Source organism: Battus philenor, unplaced genomic scaffold, assembly GCF_028537555.1.
Source record: "Battus philenor isolate CCGP_79_NKW_IND1 unplaced genomic scaffold, ilBatPhil1.0.hap1 SCAF_7, whole genome shotgun sequence".
NCBI classification, from domain to species: Eukaryota; Metazoa; Arthropoda; class Insecta; order Lepidoptera; family Papilionidae; genus Battus; species Battus philenor.
The window spans coordinates 10,232,154-10,252,147 of NW_027181737.1; the positions used below are offsets into that span (position 1 = coordinate 10,232,154).

The 19,994-nt window shown below is 33.4% G+C and overlaps 2 protein-coding genes across 2 annotated transcripts; both read right to left on the minus strand.

Moving 5' to 3' along the window:
* Positions 1-7,302: 7,302 nt before the first annotated feature.
* On the minus strand, positions 7,303-9,147 carry LOC137931197 (cuticle protein 19-like). Its single transcript, XM_068774605.1, has 3 exons — positions 9,034-9,147; positions 7,809-7,975; positions 7,303-7,363 (listed from the first exon to the last, which is right to left on the minus strand). The coding sequence occupies exons 1-3, from the start codon at positions 9,145-9,147 to the stop codon at positions 7,303-7,305; spliced, it is 342 nt and encodes a 113-aa protein (XP_068630706.1).
* Positions 9,148-11,457: 2,310 nt separating this feature from the next.
* On the minus strand, positions 11,458-18,360 carry LOC137931198 (uncharacterized). The gene is made up of 7 exons (XM_068774607.1): positions 18,349-18,360; positions 17,837-17,977; positions 16,498-16,664; positions 15,494-15,530; positions 12,308-12,505; positions 12,057-12,223; positions 11,458-11,521 (listed from the first exon to the last, which is right to left on the minus strand). The coding sequence occupies exons 1-7, from the start codon at positions 18,358-18,360 to the stop codon at positions 11,458-11,460; spliced, it is 786 nt and encodes a 261-aa protein (XP_068630708.1).
* Positions 18,361-19,994: the final 1,634 nt, after the last annotated feature.

Here is a 19,994-nt window from a genome sequence, read left to right on the forward strand (position 1 = left end):
TTTAACTTTCTTACTTTAGTAAACATGGAAGAAAAATTGTTTGATAAGGCTTTCCTTTCCAGTGTTATTAAATTTTGATAGAAATTGTACATTTTGACACGGAAAAGCAGATGAAACAAAATACCCTAGCGAAAACTTATCTTGCATAATATTGACAAGGTCTTGATACTGCCACATTCAATATTCTGAAGAAATAACTTTATGGTTATTAAAGGTAATAACGGCCAAAATGTAATGACCAATCCATAATTTCCGAGAGAGCTTGTGCCGTTTGAAAAAGAGATAAGTATTTAATTAAATGGGTAGTTGTAGATGGCGACAAAAAAAGCACACAAAGAAAAATATATATGTGTTTAATTATCTAAGGGTAATGGGCAGAAGGCCTGGTCTAATTTTGCACCGCAGTTCGGTACTCCCCTGATGGTGGTGGTAGGCAGCTGCACGATCTCCCAGGACTGGTCAGGCGGCTGCAAGTCGAGAGCAGGGAGCGCCGGTAGGTAGCAGGATGTGATGGTTCCGGTGAAAGTTGATATGAATTTCAACAGTGTAAACTCGAAGCGTAAAACTCGCAGTATAAAAGTCGCAGTGTAAACTTTGCAGTGTAAAACTTGTAGTGTAAAGATAGCACCTGTGAATAAATGTCACAGTTATGATATACATATATAAGTATATGTACAATTTGCTCCGCTGACAGTAAACCCGGAGATGGCTTGCGATGAAGGAAGGGCAGAAACCGAAAGCAGTTGATGTGATTGTTTACTGTCAGAACGGAGTTACAAAATGTAAAGCATGTAAAACAATAATAGAAGAGATAAATAAATAAACAAATTGAAATGTGATAATGAATACATAATGATGGAACTATGGACACAGACAAAATGTTGAGCTCTAACTTATAGATAAGCGCTACTTAATAATGATGTCTTCATAATATTTGTTCAACACTTACCCCTTGGGGTGCGAGACGATGTAAAGGTTGTGGCGTGAGCTAAATGATGCCCGGAGAATGAATAGGACCAAGGCGTGAATTTATAACGTAAATTCTAATTGGCCCCGGCGCGTATGAAGACACATAGCTGGTGAACGCAACCGACACAAAGAGTGTGCGTCGGTGCGTGAGACGACACCTAGCTAGTGAACGCGACCGAGGCCTGGATCCTTCTCCCGAGCACTGCTGTAAACTCTGTGTGCTGGTGCGCGGGCGCATTGGAATTTTTGTTATAAAAACAAAGATCCGTTAAACCAATAGCATGCTCCCACGACCCCACGCCACTTGAGACGTACCGTTACCCGCTAAGGGTTGAACAATTTTTTGCTGTGTTGCGATTTATGAGACGTTTCTCGTGATAATATTTTTTTTGGTTAAAATTTTAACTAAGATTTATGGGACGTTAACTTGCAACGTTACATTACCCCGCGCGTCACCGAAGGATTTTATTTCATTTAAAGGAAATAAAATCCGAACTTATTGATAACAATTTCATTTTTATCCTTTTAAACTCATTCTTTCATACTTCTCGCAAACAAACTAGCAATAGTAATCATTATAAGGATTACTAACGCGACCAAACAATTATGAAGGTTATAGATTCCTTCTACCTAATAACCCAAACGAAATATTACGCGGTTAATGGTAATGCTTTAGTTTATGTTGTATCGCATTATGTTTGGTATTTATTCAAACCTATTTTTTTTAAATCCTTTATGTGCCATGTTCCAACATTTTTACCGGCCATGTCTTCTAATACATACACTAAGAGAGAATTATTTTTAATTATACATTTTATAAAAAGAATCAAGAATAACGTATGTCTTAACAAGCACGTCTTCTACGCTATCGGAATCGTCCGATATTTGATTGACTCTATTAGTATAAATCATCCTCAGAAAGAAAAAGAGGACCCAGTGTAGCGATTTGTTTACGTAAGTTATTAACAATAGCGCCATGTTTAATCTACCTTTATAAATTGGTAAAGAGAGAAATAAGAAAAAAGAAATTAAATGCACCACAATAAGGAAGGTGTTGAACAAGTATTCTACTCAATCTACTCCGTTCTGTTACAAATTCATTAACGAACGTTATGGTTGCTAGTATAAGAATTAAAAAAAATAACACAAAAAAATATGAAAATGATGCATATAACTGCAACTAATATGTACGGTCCTATGAAAAAATAGCAGAAGCAAAAAAAGTTACAACATAAGAACAAAATGTATGTTAAACTAAACAAAACTTTTTTAAGTGAAGGATGTACACTTCAGTTGCTGGCGGTAGAAAATGCAAAAATAACGTTTTACAAAATTAATTAAATAAAAAAACAATCACATAACTACAATACAATGCAAAATCAGACCTTTTGATACCACGTTAAGGGCGCCAGTGTACCGTTATAAAGAAAAATATATATTTATTTAATAAAAAATGGGTAGTGGCTGTTGGCCTGGTCTAATTTTGCACCGCTGCTCGGTACTCCCCTGATGGTGGTGGTGGTCAGCCGCTCGATCTCCCAGGACTGGTCAGGCGGCTGCAAGTCGAGAGCAGGGAGCGCCGGTAGGTTGCAGTATGTGTCGGTTCCGGTGCACGGTGATATAATTTCAACAGTGTAAAACTTGCAGTGTAAAAGTCGCAGCATAAAACTCGCAGCATAAAACTTGCAGCATAAGAGTCGCAGTGTAAACTTTGCAGTGTAAAACTTGTAGTGTAAAGATAGCACCTGTGAATAAATGTCACAGTTATGATATACATATATAAGTATATGTACAATTTGCTCCGCTGACAGTAAACCCGGAGATGGCTTGCGATGAAGGAAGGGCAGAAACCGAAAGCAGTTGATGTGATTGTTTACTGTCAGAACGGAGTTACAAAATGTAAAGCATGTAAAACAATAATAGAAGAGATAAATAAATAAACAAATTGAAATGTGATAATGAATACATAATGATGGAACTATGGACACAGACAAAATGTTGAGCTCTAACTTATAGATAAGCGCTACTTAATAATGATGTCTTCATAATATTTGTTCAACACTTACCCCTTGGGGTGCGAGACGATGTAAAGGTTGTGGCGTGAGCTAAATGATGCCCGGAGAATGAATAGGACCAAGGCGTGAATTTATAACGTAAATTCTAATTGGCCCCGGCGCGTATGAAGACACATAGCTGGTGAACGCAACCGACACAAAGAGTGTGCGTCGGTGCGTGAGACGACACCTAGCTAGTGAACGCGACCGAGGCCTGGATCCTTCTCCCGAGCACTGCTGTAAACTCTGTGTGCTGGTGCGCGGGCGCATTGGAATTTTTGTTATAAAAACAAAGATCCGATAAACCAATAGCATGCTCCCACGACCCCACGCCACTTGAGACGTACCGTTACCCGCTAAGGGTTGAACAATTTTTTGCTGTGTTGCGATTTATGAGACGTTTCTCGTGATAATATTTTTTTTGGTTAAAATTTTAACTAAGATTTATGGGACGTTAACTTGCAACGTTACAAGCTCTCGAGCTAAGTAACTTAAACGAGTTTTAGGCCGAGTGCCTTCCGCGTTTTACCCTTTCAAGCGTGTGGAATCTGTAAATACCAACATGGCAACATTGTAAATCTAGTTCAGGAAAAACTACGCCGTTATGCAGCATATTGTTGTTCTTATCTACTCAATAACGGATATTTGATGCGACAATTTTCTCTAGAGATAAGACCTCAACTTCCTTTTCTGGCCAAAATCGCGCTTGTCACTTAAAGACATTCATCCTCATCTGCCATCGTTGATTCAGCATTTCTTAAACACAGATATTTCAATAATCTTATTCTTAAGAAGTGTATTTAATTTTTGTTTCAAAGTATATCTCTGCATTATATTCATGATAGTAATGCCGATTTTTGACCATTGGTCGATCAAAAAGGTAATGATTAAAGAATTTACTAGATGAATGATTTAGTCTACACACAGCGTAAGTGTTAAGGCAAAGGTATTGCAGTAGATCGCTTAGATAATATTATTTCGATCAAGACTGTCACAAAGAATTTCCCCACATTTATGAATTTAAGCACCAGGCGACTATGCGTATATCTGCTGTACTAGTGCCTATAATCCGAACAGTTTTCGCTCGCCTCTTCAGCTTCTACGTTAAGCTATAGCTAATAATTAAGGCAATAAACCTAAACAATTAGCCAGAAATACTCTCATAAAATTATTGTTTATTTTTTTACTTATACGCCGAAAATTTTATGAAAAGCATGAAGGAAATATAGTATCGTGACTTTCGAATTAAAATTTTGATTTTTTTCGAACCTTTCCTTAATTTAAATCTACATTTATCATAATTGTTATTGTCATATAATCGTCTTTACGTATTGTCTAACACTGCACACTAATTAAAAGTGTTATTTCAACCGATTTCAGTCTATAAGAGAGGCTGTCCCTTGTATAGTGATGAACACCACCCGGATATTCAATCTTAGATGTATATGGTTCCTACGCTACAAACCTTGAAATTAATTCTAGTGTTAATCAACCTAACCGAAAGTTTTATTGAAGTAAAGCCGGTAAAGACTAACAACAATACAACGTAAATATAGGTTGGTTGTTTTGTTATTCGTAAAGAGACGACCGCTATTAATCTCTTTAATCCATTAACCGCCCAAATAAAACTAATAAACTTATTAATACGAAACGTTTATTTTATTACTGCGTAGACATAAAATAAAATCAACTAAACTAAACAATAAATCAACTGTATCAATCTGTATCAATAACTAACAAAACAATAAATCAACTAAAAAGAAAACGAAAATTACAATTTGAGTCCGTTTTGGAAAGGTGTCCTCAATTGAGTATAGTGGCGTATCATGTGTGAAAATTTCAACACAACTTTTTTCTACACACAATAGACATTTTTAGCATTGCCAATGTATTCTTGAATGTCAACACGTCGTAGTGGTTTTTCAATCTTCTGGGGATAATGTCCTACACCATCTTGAGGCAATCCTGGTACCAAAAAAGAAGAAGGTAGAGCCTTATATTAAGTTTTCTGACGTAAATAAAACCTTACAATGGAACATCGAAACATAAGCTGATCCATGCTATTATTGTGACTTATTACATGCAGATGCCAGACATTAACAATAGCCAGGTCAAGCATGTAGGTAAACAAAACCCACCACCGCTTCTTTCCGTGAATCGCAACCTTGTAAAGTGATACTGACGTGAGACGTCTTCATCAAAAATTTGCTCAAATATTTACTGTACTGGTGTGAGGTTTTGTAGCTGCTCTTTTAGTTTTGCTTGTCTATTTTGTACACCAGATTTTTCAGCAATGGCAGAAGAGTACTTTCTTACACATTTTTTATAACGGTTGATTTGGCTGACCTCCTTGCATTATCTTTGCCTTTTTAGACAATGAATCATCATCGCTGCTACCACTATCTTTATCACTACTATCAATATCACTTTGAACAATATCTTCAGCAGGTCTAAATACTTCAATATTGCCAGGCACTTTACGTGGTAAGACCGCAGAAACCATATCTTCTTCGGCACTCTCTTTCTCATCTGTGACAACTCTGGGTGCTGGCGGGATAACAGCAAAGTCATATTCGCAATCACTGTCGCTATGTTCAAAAACAGCGTTAACTGCTTCTTCTAACCCACTGTATTATCAGAAACGTTAAATCGCTTTGAACTCATAATCACACAAATCTGAAACAAAAGACGAATAATCGTTATATGGATTCGGACGCTGTACACTATTAGGTACAGTACGATTCCATGCTCAATTACAATGTAAATATATATTTAAAAAAAACAATTATTACATATTACAACAGTATTACATTTGAAAATAAGTCTTTGCATTATAAAAATAACATAAAATATAACATTTTCTTTACGCTAAACTTTAAAAATATTTTTATTGAGTACTTACCTCTATGCACATTTATAGTACGATGTTAAAATCCTCACAGATACAGATTCCAAAAATGTATGGGCAATAACTGTAATTATTTCGAAGCACTGTTCCAATTGACTACTACACCAAGCAGTAACCGCAGCAATAAGTCAAAAAAATTACAACTACCTTCAATAGTTTCACTGTACTCAATCAGGTACAGAGGCGCCATATGGGTTAATCGAAGATATTGTACGACAAGCACTGGTCAAGAACGGCAGCATGTCGTTCCCTGGGCCAGCTCAAAGGCGGCCGTAAATGGACCAGGTCCTGTGTAAATAAATTTAGTTTACACAATAAATGGATTAAAGATGTATTATAGTTATATATGTATAAAAAAAGGTGGTAACATTATATATGGACGGAGGATATGTAGTAAGAGGATGGTAAATAATAAACAAAAAAATATAAAAATAAAGGATATACATAAATGTAGGAGAAAAAGAGCATGGATAATACAATATGACAATTGTTAAAGGCAAAGAACGAAAAAAAAATAAAAACAATCCTGTAGAGGTCAGTTCAATGTATTACTTGGTGATTATCACCTAAAGCAACATAACATCAGTCATTAATAATATTAACATTATGTATCACATCTTTGACTATGTAAAAACCCACAGACGCCAGATCTAAACTAATAATCTTAAGTTAATGTAATTGTAATTTTAGTTTTTTTTGTATAATTCTAGGTTTACATATAAGTTAGTAGTATTAAAAATTAAGTATTAAAAAATGTAATAAAAAATGGGAACTATAACTGCAAAAGTTTTTAATAAAGCTTTTCGATGGAAGGAAATTTCAAGTGGCTTAATAAAAAAACGGTAATAGAGAAAAGTAAATTTTTGTTATCCTGTTTACGATATTTTTTAGAAATTGTTTTTAAATTATGTCAAGACAAAACCATAAGGATTTCAACATAACTGCCCGTAAAAAAATTTATTAAAAGGAACGTTCTTTGTTCAAAATTTTGTCTTCATGTTTTAAAGGGTGAACGCAGTCGTATAACTGTGACAGATTTTATTTGTAAAACCTTCAGTTGCGCGATGATGTTACGGTGAAGTCATATTAAGGAAAAAACATTTTTTTTTGGAAAAACTCTTACGTTAAAGCCATAAAAAATCTTCTTCAATTATATCTCATCATTAAATCTTTTCAAATTATCATGACAAAATTTCTTATATAACAATGAAATCAGATATGAATTATACCAATTAAATATTAGAAATAAATGATAAAATTCTTAAAAATAAAATTCTTTTGTCAGTAAAACACGTGTTTATTTGAGTTCAATTAAAGCAACAGAATAGCAACAGGGAGTTCATAACAATTTGATATTTAAAGCCGCAAAAATTAGTAATGGTGATGTTTGGGCACTATGTGATGGGTGCTATGTTTCACATCGGCATGAAAACTGAAACAGAGTGAATAATACTATTAGTACATGTACAATTTTTAAACAGCAATCATATGAGAAATTATTTTAATTATAATGTGAAACAAGTGTGGATTAGTTACTTTAAAGCATGTATCAAAATCAAAGGTATTTGCTTACAATATACATACGATACACTTTATGCAAAAATCAATGGTTTCAGAAATAATTAATTACGTACATATTATCATACAATATAATTAATTATTGTTCACTGTCTGCAAGAACTACCAGAAGTTATTAGCTCTTGTTTTCCAATAAAAAATGTCTAATATATTTTAGATTTTTTATTTTATATAGGATAATTGGAAAAAGGTGTAAAATCATTGTACATTGACTGCTGACAAACAAGCCATACATTCACCTCCCAATAGATTTAAAATAAGACCAGTTGGACGCAGCTTTAATATTATTTAATTCTTACCCGCTATGATGGTCGCCGTGATATTCAACATGTCTGACTGAACCGTCGGGTTCGTGTAGAGAGTAGCCACCCTTCACGGAGTCCCCGTCCCGGTGCTCGTGTTGCGACTTTATGTCGCCCGTGTGATGGTCCTCCACTTTGTATTCAAACTCATATTTTGGGTGAGTCTAAAACGAAGAAGTAGTTTTTAACAGCTAGAATAAGTAGTTTAAAACAGCTCGTTTCATAATTATCACAGTATTTATGGACATATTTATACCACTTCCAAATACTTTTAAGTAACCTCATATACAAAATAGCGGGCTATTTTTTTAAATCATACAAAGTACACTTTTTATCACGTTTTATAAACTGTGTGATGAAAGTAATCTTTATATTGATTTAATATTGCAGTTTATTTCAGTATGTACTGTATTCCTTTGAGTTATTTTACCAAGACAAATTATTAAATTATTAATAATATTACCTTAAGTAAAACTTAAGATTTTCTTGTTATAGTAATATATTCAATTAAAATGTACGAATTATCACACTTCCAGATTACAGTAATAAAAGTACTGGAATAACTTGCTACATCTGTAGAAAGGTGATTGGCAGTCACAACGTTCAAATGTAATAGTCAGTGACATGAATAAAGGCTCGAAATAAAAATACGGCAAAACCTTATTTTGTTTCGGAGGCAGAACTTAACACTTGTGATGGATGTATGAGAAGCAATAATGAGAATTCTTAAGAATATGGCGGTTACGGTTTTTTTGGACTTATTCATATTTTCAGGAATATTGAAACATGCACTTGCTTTTCCTTGCGAACAAATAAACCTTAGGTCCACACAACTAAGTACTACGACCTAGTCAAAGAAATATCTAGTAATAAATTAATTGAATTGGTATGTGCTAGAGTAAAGAACGAGAGGTATAATAGCGAAATATCTTTATAACTCGTTGAAGGATTTAGGCCAATAAAGGATGATAATGTTCTTAAATATTGCTTCCAAAACAGCTTTGGTACAACAATTAAAATTATGGTTAGGTAGGAGAGAGCTCTGGTCGGTGAAGATGATACCTTAGCATTGCAAGGAAGGCTTGGTTTTCCATCTACTTAAGTCATCAGATTCTAGTACTATACCCAGCCACATTCTTTTCAAAGCGATGAACCCGACACCGTCGGCGATCGATGTGTTAACATCTCCCTATAATTATTAAATAATAATAATTTAACTTACATAGTAATCGTGATGATGGTCATGATCATGGTGAACTTCGTGATGGTGTCCATCATGGCGGGAAATATGATTTGAAGAGAATGCATGTTCATACCCACAAGCATGTGCTACCATCATTAAAGTGATGGTTAAAATAAACATCTGAAACGTCGATTTTAATATTTAATGATTTTCAAGATACATTTCAAAAGAACAATTCATAAATTATAAACACTATGATCACTATTAATATTTTTTACCTTCGAAATCATTTTTATTTCCTTTAGCTGAGTAACTAAACTGTGTTTAAGACACTGACACGTTGTTTATAACACTCAAGCCTTTTATATCGTTTCTAACAGCGATTAAACAACGGTAATTGTTTTCATAACTCCAATAGATTATTACCATGACTGAATTCTCTAAAAAATTTCGTGATTAACGATAATTAAAAATTTCCGCCGGGAATACGATGCATTAATGGTGCTTAGAAAATAAATACTAAATGATTGTGTAATCATTTAATTTGTGTGTAGTCTTATAACGATACTGAAAATGTCTTAATTTTTTGTTTGTAAATTGTGTAATTGTATACATTTTGGTTTTTTTACTTTTAAGTTACTAGAATTGTACAAATGATATTATTTTCTTATTGAAAACATAAGAAGCATCATTTATTGCTATATAGTAATAACAAAAAAGACCTATGTAATGTATATTGATTATAATATACGCAGTCGCATCCCAGCTTGCGACTGTAGGTCACGGTTTCGGTATTCGGGATTTAGTAATACATAATTTACACTTTGTGCATTAATTATATAGGATTGCCATAGATCACGAACAAATTTTCAGAGGATAGGGAGCAACGTCTTCTACGTACTATAATAACACACCGCGATCGCCAACCCGCCCGCTAAGCATGGCGATTATGGTATAACACCTCATAGATATTTTTGGAGAGACCTACGCTATGTAGTGACGTCTTTTTGCTGAAACGACAATGATTGATTACGGTAGTGTTAATGTACCCGAAGAATTACTCATGAAACATAAATTCCATAATAGTTCAAGCATAAAATAAGGTTATTAGCTTAAAATATGGAAATCAAATTGTTGTAAGACAATGTAATAGACTAGGTTTTGAAAGAGAGGTAAGCATATTGTAATTAAATGATTACAGAGAATGTTAATGTTATGAAAGTTAGATCATCAATTAGTTACGAGTCTCTTATTTAAAGGGAATTGGAATCAACGTATTTATTAATTCATTTTTTTCTTTATTTTTTGGCATTCTTGTGCATAAAATTTTCATGGCTAATATCTGAAATAAAAATATTATTTACGTAACTGTTGAGAAATCAAGCTGTAGGGGACTGAGACCTGCGATTGTAAGTCACGTGTTCGATTCCCAGGATTAAATCATATTATATATAATTCACATTTTGCGCATTGATTATATGGGATCGCCACTGCTCACAGCAAATGGGGAGCAGCGTCCTCTGCGTACCATAATATTACATTGTGATCACCAACTCCGCCTGCCAAGCATTGCGATTATGGTATACCTCTCCACAGATATCAAAGAGTGAGTCCTTTCAGTGATGTCTAAGAGCTAAAACATCGATAATGTTTGTCAGATATAATTTTTACGAACTTAAGGAACTTTAACTTAATGCAATATTTCCTTTGTGGTATTTAATTGCTTAAAAATGTTATTGTAATTTATTTACCGTTTCACCGGGTTTACGCGCATAGACTAAATTTCTTAGCTAAACGGGGAATTCCGAAAAAACTCGACTCGGGCCGACATTTTATTTATTTTACCGGTTTGGGAGGCTCACTAAGTCTTTTAGCAACATATAAACAAATTGCATGTAATGGTCTCTTTCGAATTGGCATAAAAAACAAAAGTACATTTAGTATCAAAGTGGTTTGCTTGTACGCGCTGAAAACATTTTGTATTTCAAAACCCATAAAAGCTCTGTATTGTAATGACCATTTCAGTTCAGAAGAACTTAATATGACCACACATACTTTTGACTACTCTACTTTTAATTATTCTATACAGATTAGCACATGTTATTCTGTCATATACCACATAGCGCGCCGAACTGATAGCCGTTGCGGCTTTTAAATTCTGGAGTGGAAACCACAGACCGGCAAGCGCATCTAACGTCGTCTACTCATAACACGGACAGGAGACAGGTTGCTTTCTATCGGTCTTATTAGAAATCTATGAGAGTAGCGTACGTCCAACAGTGTAGATTCCTGTGGTTGAAATGATGATGATTTTCTTATATCAAATTTAAGAAGATTATTAATTTCCGAGGAATTATTTATATACTTGTAAATAAAATTACGACGTTCCTTATAATTTTTATTGTATGAAACCTATTTAATTGTTTATTATCTACGATCTTTTTAATTTAGTTTAATATAGTATCAATGTCCATGGATCGGTACAGCATGAGTAGCATGTCCTTGGCGATGTACAACGGCATTAAATCTGTAGAAAAAAATGATATTATAATATGTAAATAAATTATATTAGATAAAAAGGCTGGATTCTGGAGTAGAGACCACGGACCACGTCTCTGAAATACGTCGGATGCACGCCGTTTGCAACCGGTCCAATTACAAATTTAGGTGGGAGGCATATATTCATCAGTGGAGATAATAAGATTGGAACGATTATGATAATAATAAAGAGTATTAACAATTTTAATAAGGAAATGGTGCAAACCGAATCTCGTTGAGCTTATTAAAAATATTTCTTTTAATAGTTCCTTAATAATTTTGTTAGTATAAGACAGAGATGACGTTTAGATTCTTTTGATTATAATCTATAAATCAAACTCAATTATTACAGGTGTTGACGTTGACTGGTCTTTAGAAACTCGTTGTCTTTTCGCAGTATTGTATTAAATTACCGATACTGATTTGTTATTATACTATAGACTGTTTATGTAAGGTTGTAAGTTTTTCCAAGAAAAATAAATGAATTAATAAAGCCAGGTATTTTATACTGATAATAGACTTACCCGTTGTGAGCATCTGCGGTATATTCAACAGTCCTCACAGTCCCATCGGATTCGTGAAGGCTGTAGGCGCCACGAACAGCGTCTCCCTCCCGCGACTCGTGTTGCGATTTGATGTCTCCCGTATGTGAGTCAGCAACAGAATACTCAAATGAATAATGTGGTTCCGTCTAGAAAAATGGTTTACATTTAATCACTGTTAGGTTATAAATTATGATAAAAGTAAATATAAAATAATTAGAAATATTTCTTACGTAGTAATCTTGGTTATCGTATTGACGTGCATATTGTGCTGGTTGATGTTGGAGAACGACAGTAGGTGCTCTGTACGAAGCATGGCCGTAGTTTTGTTGCAAAATAATGTTTCGAGAAGGCAATGCTCCACCATAACCACCATGACTCGAATAATATTGTCCAGACGCCACGGACACCATAATAGCGGCGATTAAAATCTGTGGTAATGTAAAATAAATGCCTATAAGGTACAAAATTCATTTTAAGCAAAAGAATAATTTGTCACTATAATTGATGTATAACGAAATATTTGTATATTTTTTTCCATTTTCACCAATAAAGTCAGCAATAATATTTTTAACTCCTATTTATTAAATATTAATTTACAGTATATTTTTATGTTTTAATATTTTACCTTGTAGTACATTGTAAAGGTGTTAATTAAATGAATGTAAGATGAAAAATCATAAAGTAAACTCGTCATATCGCTTTTTATACACGTTATTCAACATATTGCACGGTACTTTTGAGAGCAAATTTAAGAAACATAACCTGTTTTATACATTAAGTACAATAAATCGTCCCAATTTGCAGTGACCTTAAAGAGTTACATAACATTGTATTTTAAGACTGGTGCGCTAAAAAAAAAATTGTCGTTTTATTGAGTAATTGCCATAATTTTTAACGAAATAATTTTTGCTTGGTAACACAATGAGACTTGCAATAAGAACTCGATATCTCTTTAAATAGAATAAAAAAGTACTTCAGTCTTTCCTCTTAAAAACCATAGACGGTTTATCTAGTTTATTTATTATCGATGTTTAAGTAATTCTTTAATTTTATACTACTATGTTCTACTAGGTGAACCGACATCATAGTTAAGGTTGCGGAATGTCGCTGACGCAGGCAGCGCAAGACCGACCATCGTGGCTTAATCTCACATTAAGATTACCTTTGCCTATGCCTTTCAGTGGGCGTTCATCGGCTGAAAAGAAGATTAAGAAACAACAAGCAAACAGGTCGTTTGTACAACAGATAAGCTTCACCTAAAAGAATAATGTACATTTCTATTACAAAACTCTAATCCTTTTCTTTCAATAATTTTACTATCCACGGTACCTTCAATGCCACATATACGAAAAAAATATTTGTCTTGCTACTATGCCAACTAAGTAGGTGTTGTAGGTTGATAATAAAATGTAATGGTAATAACTTTAATGATAGTTCGGAAAAAATGCATTGAAAGAATTTATCCGCGTTCTTATTTTTTATTGAGTTTGACATCTTTTTTAGCCCTGAAAATTGTGAAGTTTTTATGACAAGAGAGTTACTAGCTCACAATTTTTAACATTTTGGGGCAAATTAGGAACATCACTAAAATCGGTATTTTTTTTTTTACAAACTCTCTCCGTACTGTGGGATCCTGCCAACTTGCCAATCTTTTGAGCGAGAGCTATGCTCGAAATTTCAAAAAGAGGTCGAACCAGGAACAAGGAAAACCGATACTTATCTAACCTAGTGGATTAGTAAGTTTAAGTGGGAGTTGGCAGGCTATAAAGCGCAAAGAAAATGTCTAATGCAGCTTTAAGGTTCTGGAATAGAGAACACGGTCCGGCTTGTATTGTATTGTTTCTGAAGATTTTAATGCTGTTAGCCCTAAGGCTTTTACAGTTTCATCAGTACTGAGTTCATGGAGAGGAAAGGTCCGTGAACTAGAAACTAAAAGCTGGTGAGACGCTTACCAGTTGCACGAGGACGCTCGTACGTTGTTAAGACTCTTCGCGGCAGAACTTTGACATGTGTTGCTGGAGTGTGCTTGCGGGTTGGAACGGCAACTTGGACCACAGGCGAGCCCAAGAGGGATCAGGATCCAACCACGGTCCGCCCACGCTGTTCGCAGATAGGAAGCGGCCGCTCACTAAAAACGGGTGTTGTGGCGAGGTGGGTGATGTTTTGTTTTGTTATGTAGAACGCGACGACCTGTGTAAAGTGTTGACGATCCGGCTAGCGCAACGGAGGATGTACATCCACAAAATGGACACTTGACAGGTTAAGTTCGTCGGAATACCCTGGACGCAGGTCGCTGCTCTCCGATTCTATTAGAAATCTATGAAGCTATGAAGAAGGCCAATGTCCCGCAGTGGACGTCCTATGATAAAACTGACTATAACGACTTTAGTAGTAAATAATATGGTATCTGTCTACATAGATAATACATATTATGATTTATAAAATAAATTCGCTTTTAAAAAACTCACGTTAATGTGATTTTCTGCCAGAAAATTAGATTAGTAGCCGTACAATCATTTGGTTTCCGCCGTATGACCTTACTATGCATAGATATCTGTGAAACAATGTTTTAGGTCGACTCGTTCTTGCTTACTTTATTTTGAATTTATTAAGTTGAATAGTTAAGATTAAAAAATAATACAACTTTAATTCTAAAATTTTGTTGTAAATAATACTTTACTTATTTTCCCAATTCGCTCGCATTTGTAATACTTAACGAAGGCAACATAGTTAACACGTTCACTGCGGCTTGAGGTCGATTCAGCCTCATGGTAAACTTTGCACTGGTGCGGCGCGTAAAACTCGTGTTTTCTTTCTAGTGCGGCGGCTGTTTACACTCAACCGTATGAGGTATGACAAAGACAAATATAGCTTTCTTTATGTCTGCGAAGCATTGACTCAATATTGTAAAAAAATATTGATGTACATGAGGCAGAAAAGGCCTCAACCGCACTACTAGGAAGTTCAGCTTGAGACTGATTCGACCTCAGCCGCACCAGCTGAAAGTTCTTCAAAATTGGGCCCGCAGTGAACGTGTTAAAAGATTGAAGAGTACATGTGGATTCATTAGACAGTGAGGCATTTTTAAAAATTTGTTTCTACAGGCAAAGAGATCCAGTTTCTTTTAATTTTTCTTCTATCTTAGCGATCAATTTTATCATATAATATTAAGTTTAATTATTTTAAATATTGTATATCACAATCTTTTGAACTAAATATTGTGTGAAAATATTTTTAAACAGTATTTAGTTTAAAAGATTATTCTTAGATTTTGTTTAAATTCTTTAAGGAATAGTGAAACAAACATAGTAAATAACAAAACATTTTATTTCCACTAATACTTATTGATTAAGGATAGAAACGGTCTTCTGTATAGATATAAGCTTATTGCTAGATTAGTGATGATGTTTTGGTACGATATGATGAGTGCTGTATTTTACATCCGCGTGGAAACTGAAACAAAGAAAAAGATTAACGTCTACATTTATACAATTAAAATGAATCATTCAATGTTTTACCATACGCAAAACTCGGGAATGACACAGCCGCTATTTTTTGTTAGTATTGTCATTTACGCAAATGGAAGGGCCGCCGACAAAGATAAAAAACAAAGAAAGCCGTCAAGTACATAATAGTATTTAAATATAATGTATGATAAATATAGTTTATAAAGTATAAGTACTGAACAATGGTAGCCCAACGATCTTCAACCCGCCTAACAAGCGTGGTAAAATAATGATATATCTCCTGATAGATATATTTGAGGAATGCCTTTGCTTAGCAATAGGCACTTTTAAGCTGTAACGACGTTAAAAGTGTATAATCAAATTATTTCTACACTTGCGCATTATACGAAATACACATCTTATTTTTGTAAGTAGTCATTGTTAATAAGATATTAAATTATTTAGTAAAATGAACACTAAAATACGTTTTTTTTTTGTTTTAAACAGCGAGAGGTTAATAACTTTTGACAGTATAAAGTCTGATTTCTAATTGTAAGTACTGTTTTATTTATTTAAATATCGGTAAAAATGATTAATACTTATATAATAGTAACTAGCTGATTCCGCGTTGTTTGGCAACAAATATAGTTTTAATTAACAAATAAAAATAAGGGTTGATCGTAGAGGGGTGAAAAGTTAGGGTTGTATGTATTTTTGTATGCTGTATCATAAAAAAATAAAAACAAAAATTTTTATCTAAAAAACAAAAAAGATTATATATGGGTGAGTGGTTCACCCCCTTAACATTGAGGGGGATAAAAAATAGATGTGGTCCGATTTTCCTCCCTGGCCGATATGCACGCTAAGATTCACGAAAATCGGTCGAGCCGTTTCGGAGGAGTTTAATCACGCACACCGTGACATGAGAATTTTATATATTAGAAGATATTAATATAATATCAAGTAAGACCTACCCGCTGTGGTCATCAGCGTGATACTCCACATGTCTTTCAGAACCATCGGGCTGATGGAAAGAGTATCCTCCTTTTACAACATCTCCGTCGCGATGTTCATGCTGAGACTTCTTATCGCCGGTGTGATGATCCTCCACTTTGTATTCAAATTCGTATTTAGGGTGCGTCTGTGAAATTAATGCGTAGAAAACATTATTTTTTTGTGATATTAATTCATTAATAAAACATTATAACTACAACAGTCACACTGCGGATGTTAAAGTTCTATAGATGATATTTTAACTATTGCTTGTGTTAGCGAGTGCTACGTGTTTGAATGAGCCTATTGCTTAGGGTGAAACAGTTCTCAATTAGACAGCCCATAGTGGGACTAGTCTAAGTAAATTCCGTAGTGCATATTTCTTTTGTCAATCTATATGTATTTTTGTATTAATTTATAATACCATTTTGCGTTTCTGGATTAAAAAGTTAAAAAATTACCTATTATTATTGTTTTTTTTAATTAGTCTTTTAAGTATATAAAATAATCCCATAGCTAATGTTCAATATAAAAATATTTCAAAATATTTTTGTTTATGTAGGCACTTATTTACATGCGCTTTTGAATCGGCGATTTTTTTAACATTATAAGTACTACCATCGACTCGGACGGCTGATCTATTGAGAAGAGCCGAACAGATACCTAACACTTTTTCTTTTAAATAAAATTTAAGCATTTTTCATGTATACATTTTAGTAATAATCATGTTAACGAGTCAACAAACCAATTTTCTCAAAATTCGATCTAACACTCTTGATTGAACTAAACACTCTTGGTTGCTATTATAACATTAATTTAATAAGATTTCAGATATCTAGTGAAACTTTATTATTAATTGTATCCCTGAGAGATTTGTTAACTTTTTAAAGGCGTTACGAGTTTATTTTTATTTCTTGTATTTGTCATGTGTCTGTCACTATTTTTCGTACAACTATCAACATATAAAAATCTACCTGTATGCTTACAAATCAATACATCGGCCTTTTTTACATCGAAAATAGCTACATTATTATTTAAATTAATAAAAAAACAATATTCCTAAGTTGTAAAGATTCCGTTTTATTTTTGTATGCTTTGTAATGATCCAATGAGAGTGCTATAATAAAATTAAAATCCTCCATAATAAATAAAGTTAATATCTTTTTACTTAATGTAATAATTTAAATTAAGTTTTTAATTCTGGCATTTAAGTAATATGTTATTAAAAACATAAGTAAGAGTGTATATAGTATACAACGAAGTTCTTAAACTTTTTACGAAAAGTTCTTTTTGTAATTATTTGCTATAATAAATACTCACGTAATAGTCGTGATGATGGCCATGATCGTGATGTACTTCTTGGTGATGTCCATCGTGACGGGAGATGTGGTTCGATGAATACGCATGTTCATATCCATGAATGTGCGCAACCATCACCAAAGCGAAAGCAGCAATAACCATCTGTAAAATAAAAATGACAAAGTCAAAAAGATTTTATTAATGAAATAAGAAGTTACCCAAAAAGTATCTAGTTTTTTAAACTTAAATATTTGTGTTTGTTCATAGATAAAGGACATAATTTCATAAAGGCATTATTTACTACTTTTTAAAGACTTATTAGAAAATTATTAAAACTGTCCGAGTTATTACAACCTAATACTATCGATACTCCGTGGCTAAACTGTAATAATAAACTGAAAGATATATATATATATATAGATGTATAGTTTACTTTATATATCACTTTTAATTTCTAATAAGTTGTAGAATTAAAGATAACTTTGTTGAAATCGTCAATAGCACATGATTATTTATTATTTATTACACTGTACCTTTGAGTACATTCTGACAATTTGAATGAAAGATTTACTGAAGTAACCTGCAGTACACTGATACTTTGTATTGAAAATTCAAGTCTTTTATATTGTTTTTGCTTATAACGAAACACTAGTAATAGTTATTGTGACAGCTTGATTGATTAGCCGTATCAAATCTTAACTATTAAAATTCCGTGTTAATAGACAATTAAATAAGCGTGTTACATTTCATATGCCGTTTTGTATTGATTCTTTACTTCCATTTAATATAATAAACATTTTTTTTCTATTAAGCCGAGAAGGTTCATCATCACCATTGTATTTCAATCGCAGAATATCGACTGCTTAATATAACCCATATTACATAAACAATACATATCCAATAGAACCAATCAGAAGCGGCTTGCATCTACCGTTTTCCTGCAAGTTCACCTGTCTATCTTGTGTTAAGATATCCTACTTTGCGCTTGCGTGATGATCTCCACTTCAGAACGCTAAAGTCTAAACGACTATCTATTCTGTGTGCTATGTATCCTGCACATGGCTATTTTAATTTGCGAATGGTTAAGCTATGGTTACCAGTTTTTTTTTTGTATACAGATCTCCCTAATGCAAGCTCGTAGAGATATCCCGGGCGATCGTGCTAAGTGCCAGACTACGTTTTAATGTCGTAAGTTATCTCTGGTACATAAGTCGTAGACCTTTGACTGAAAACACTGAGAGATATTAGACGAGAATGATGTTTCATTATTTTCCAAATGCTGCACAGCCGAATTAAAGTCGATCAATGAACTCTTTCTCGAAGTTGGACTTACAATGTCTTATTTTTGGTCTCAGATAAACGTATTACAATTATGTTGATTATTTCTGTTTACGCTTCGACTACGTTTTTATTGGACGATTTTTGTTAAACCCTGGTCCGATTCCTGTGTAATTAGTTGAGTTTATATCTCACGGACGGCGGTGAAAAACTTTGCGACGTAGAAATTGCGATAGCGTGTAATAAGCTTTATTATTCATACCAATGATCTTGAAGAGTCATAACACGGTAAAGTCGTTTAAATCTTATAAAAAGCATATAGAAGTAATTATTTAAAATAAAACATATTAATATTATATAATTATTAGAAATATTAGTATTTAATGCGACAATTTTTTTTTTGGAAATATTAAATACGTAAAGATTTATACGAGTCAGGGACTGACAACAGTGAATAAGTTTTATTTGGAATCACTTTTTATAATGAAAAGCGGGAAGGTGACAAAATGAATCACTTGATTTCAGGGATTTTAAATTAAAAAAAATATGTGTATTGCCGACCAATATTTTATGCTTAAATTATTTCCGCCTTAATTTTCACCGGCGACTTGTTAAAGAAGCTTCACTATTGACGAGTTTTATTGAATGTTTACAAAAAAAATGTTTTAAGCACCTCTTAATAACATATTGACGAAGTTACCCTTTTATTTACTAACATTTATTTCAATAACTTGACCGAATATTGCGAAAATGAATGAGCTGGCATGTTAGTACTATTCGGACTTTTTCAAATGAAAAACGTTTTAATTTCAACGAGCCACTATGCGTGCTCAAGTGTAACGATATTTTTATAAAAAAATTTATAAAGCGGGAAAGTCTAATTCTAGAATTCTAAATGTAA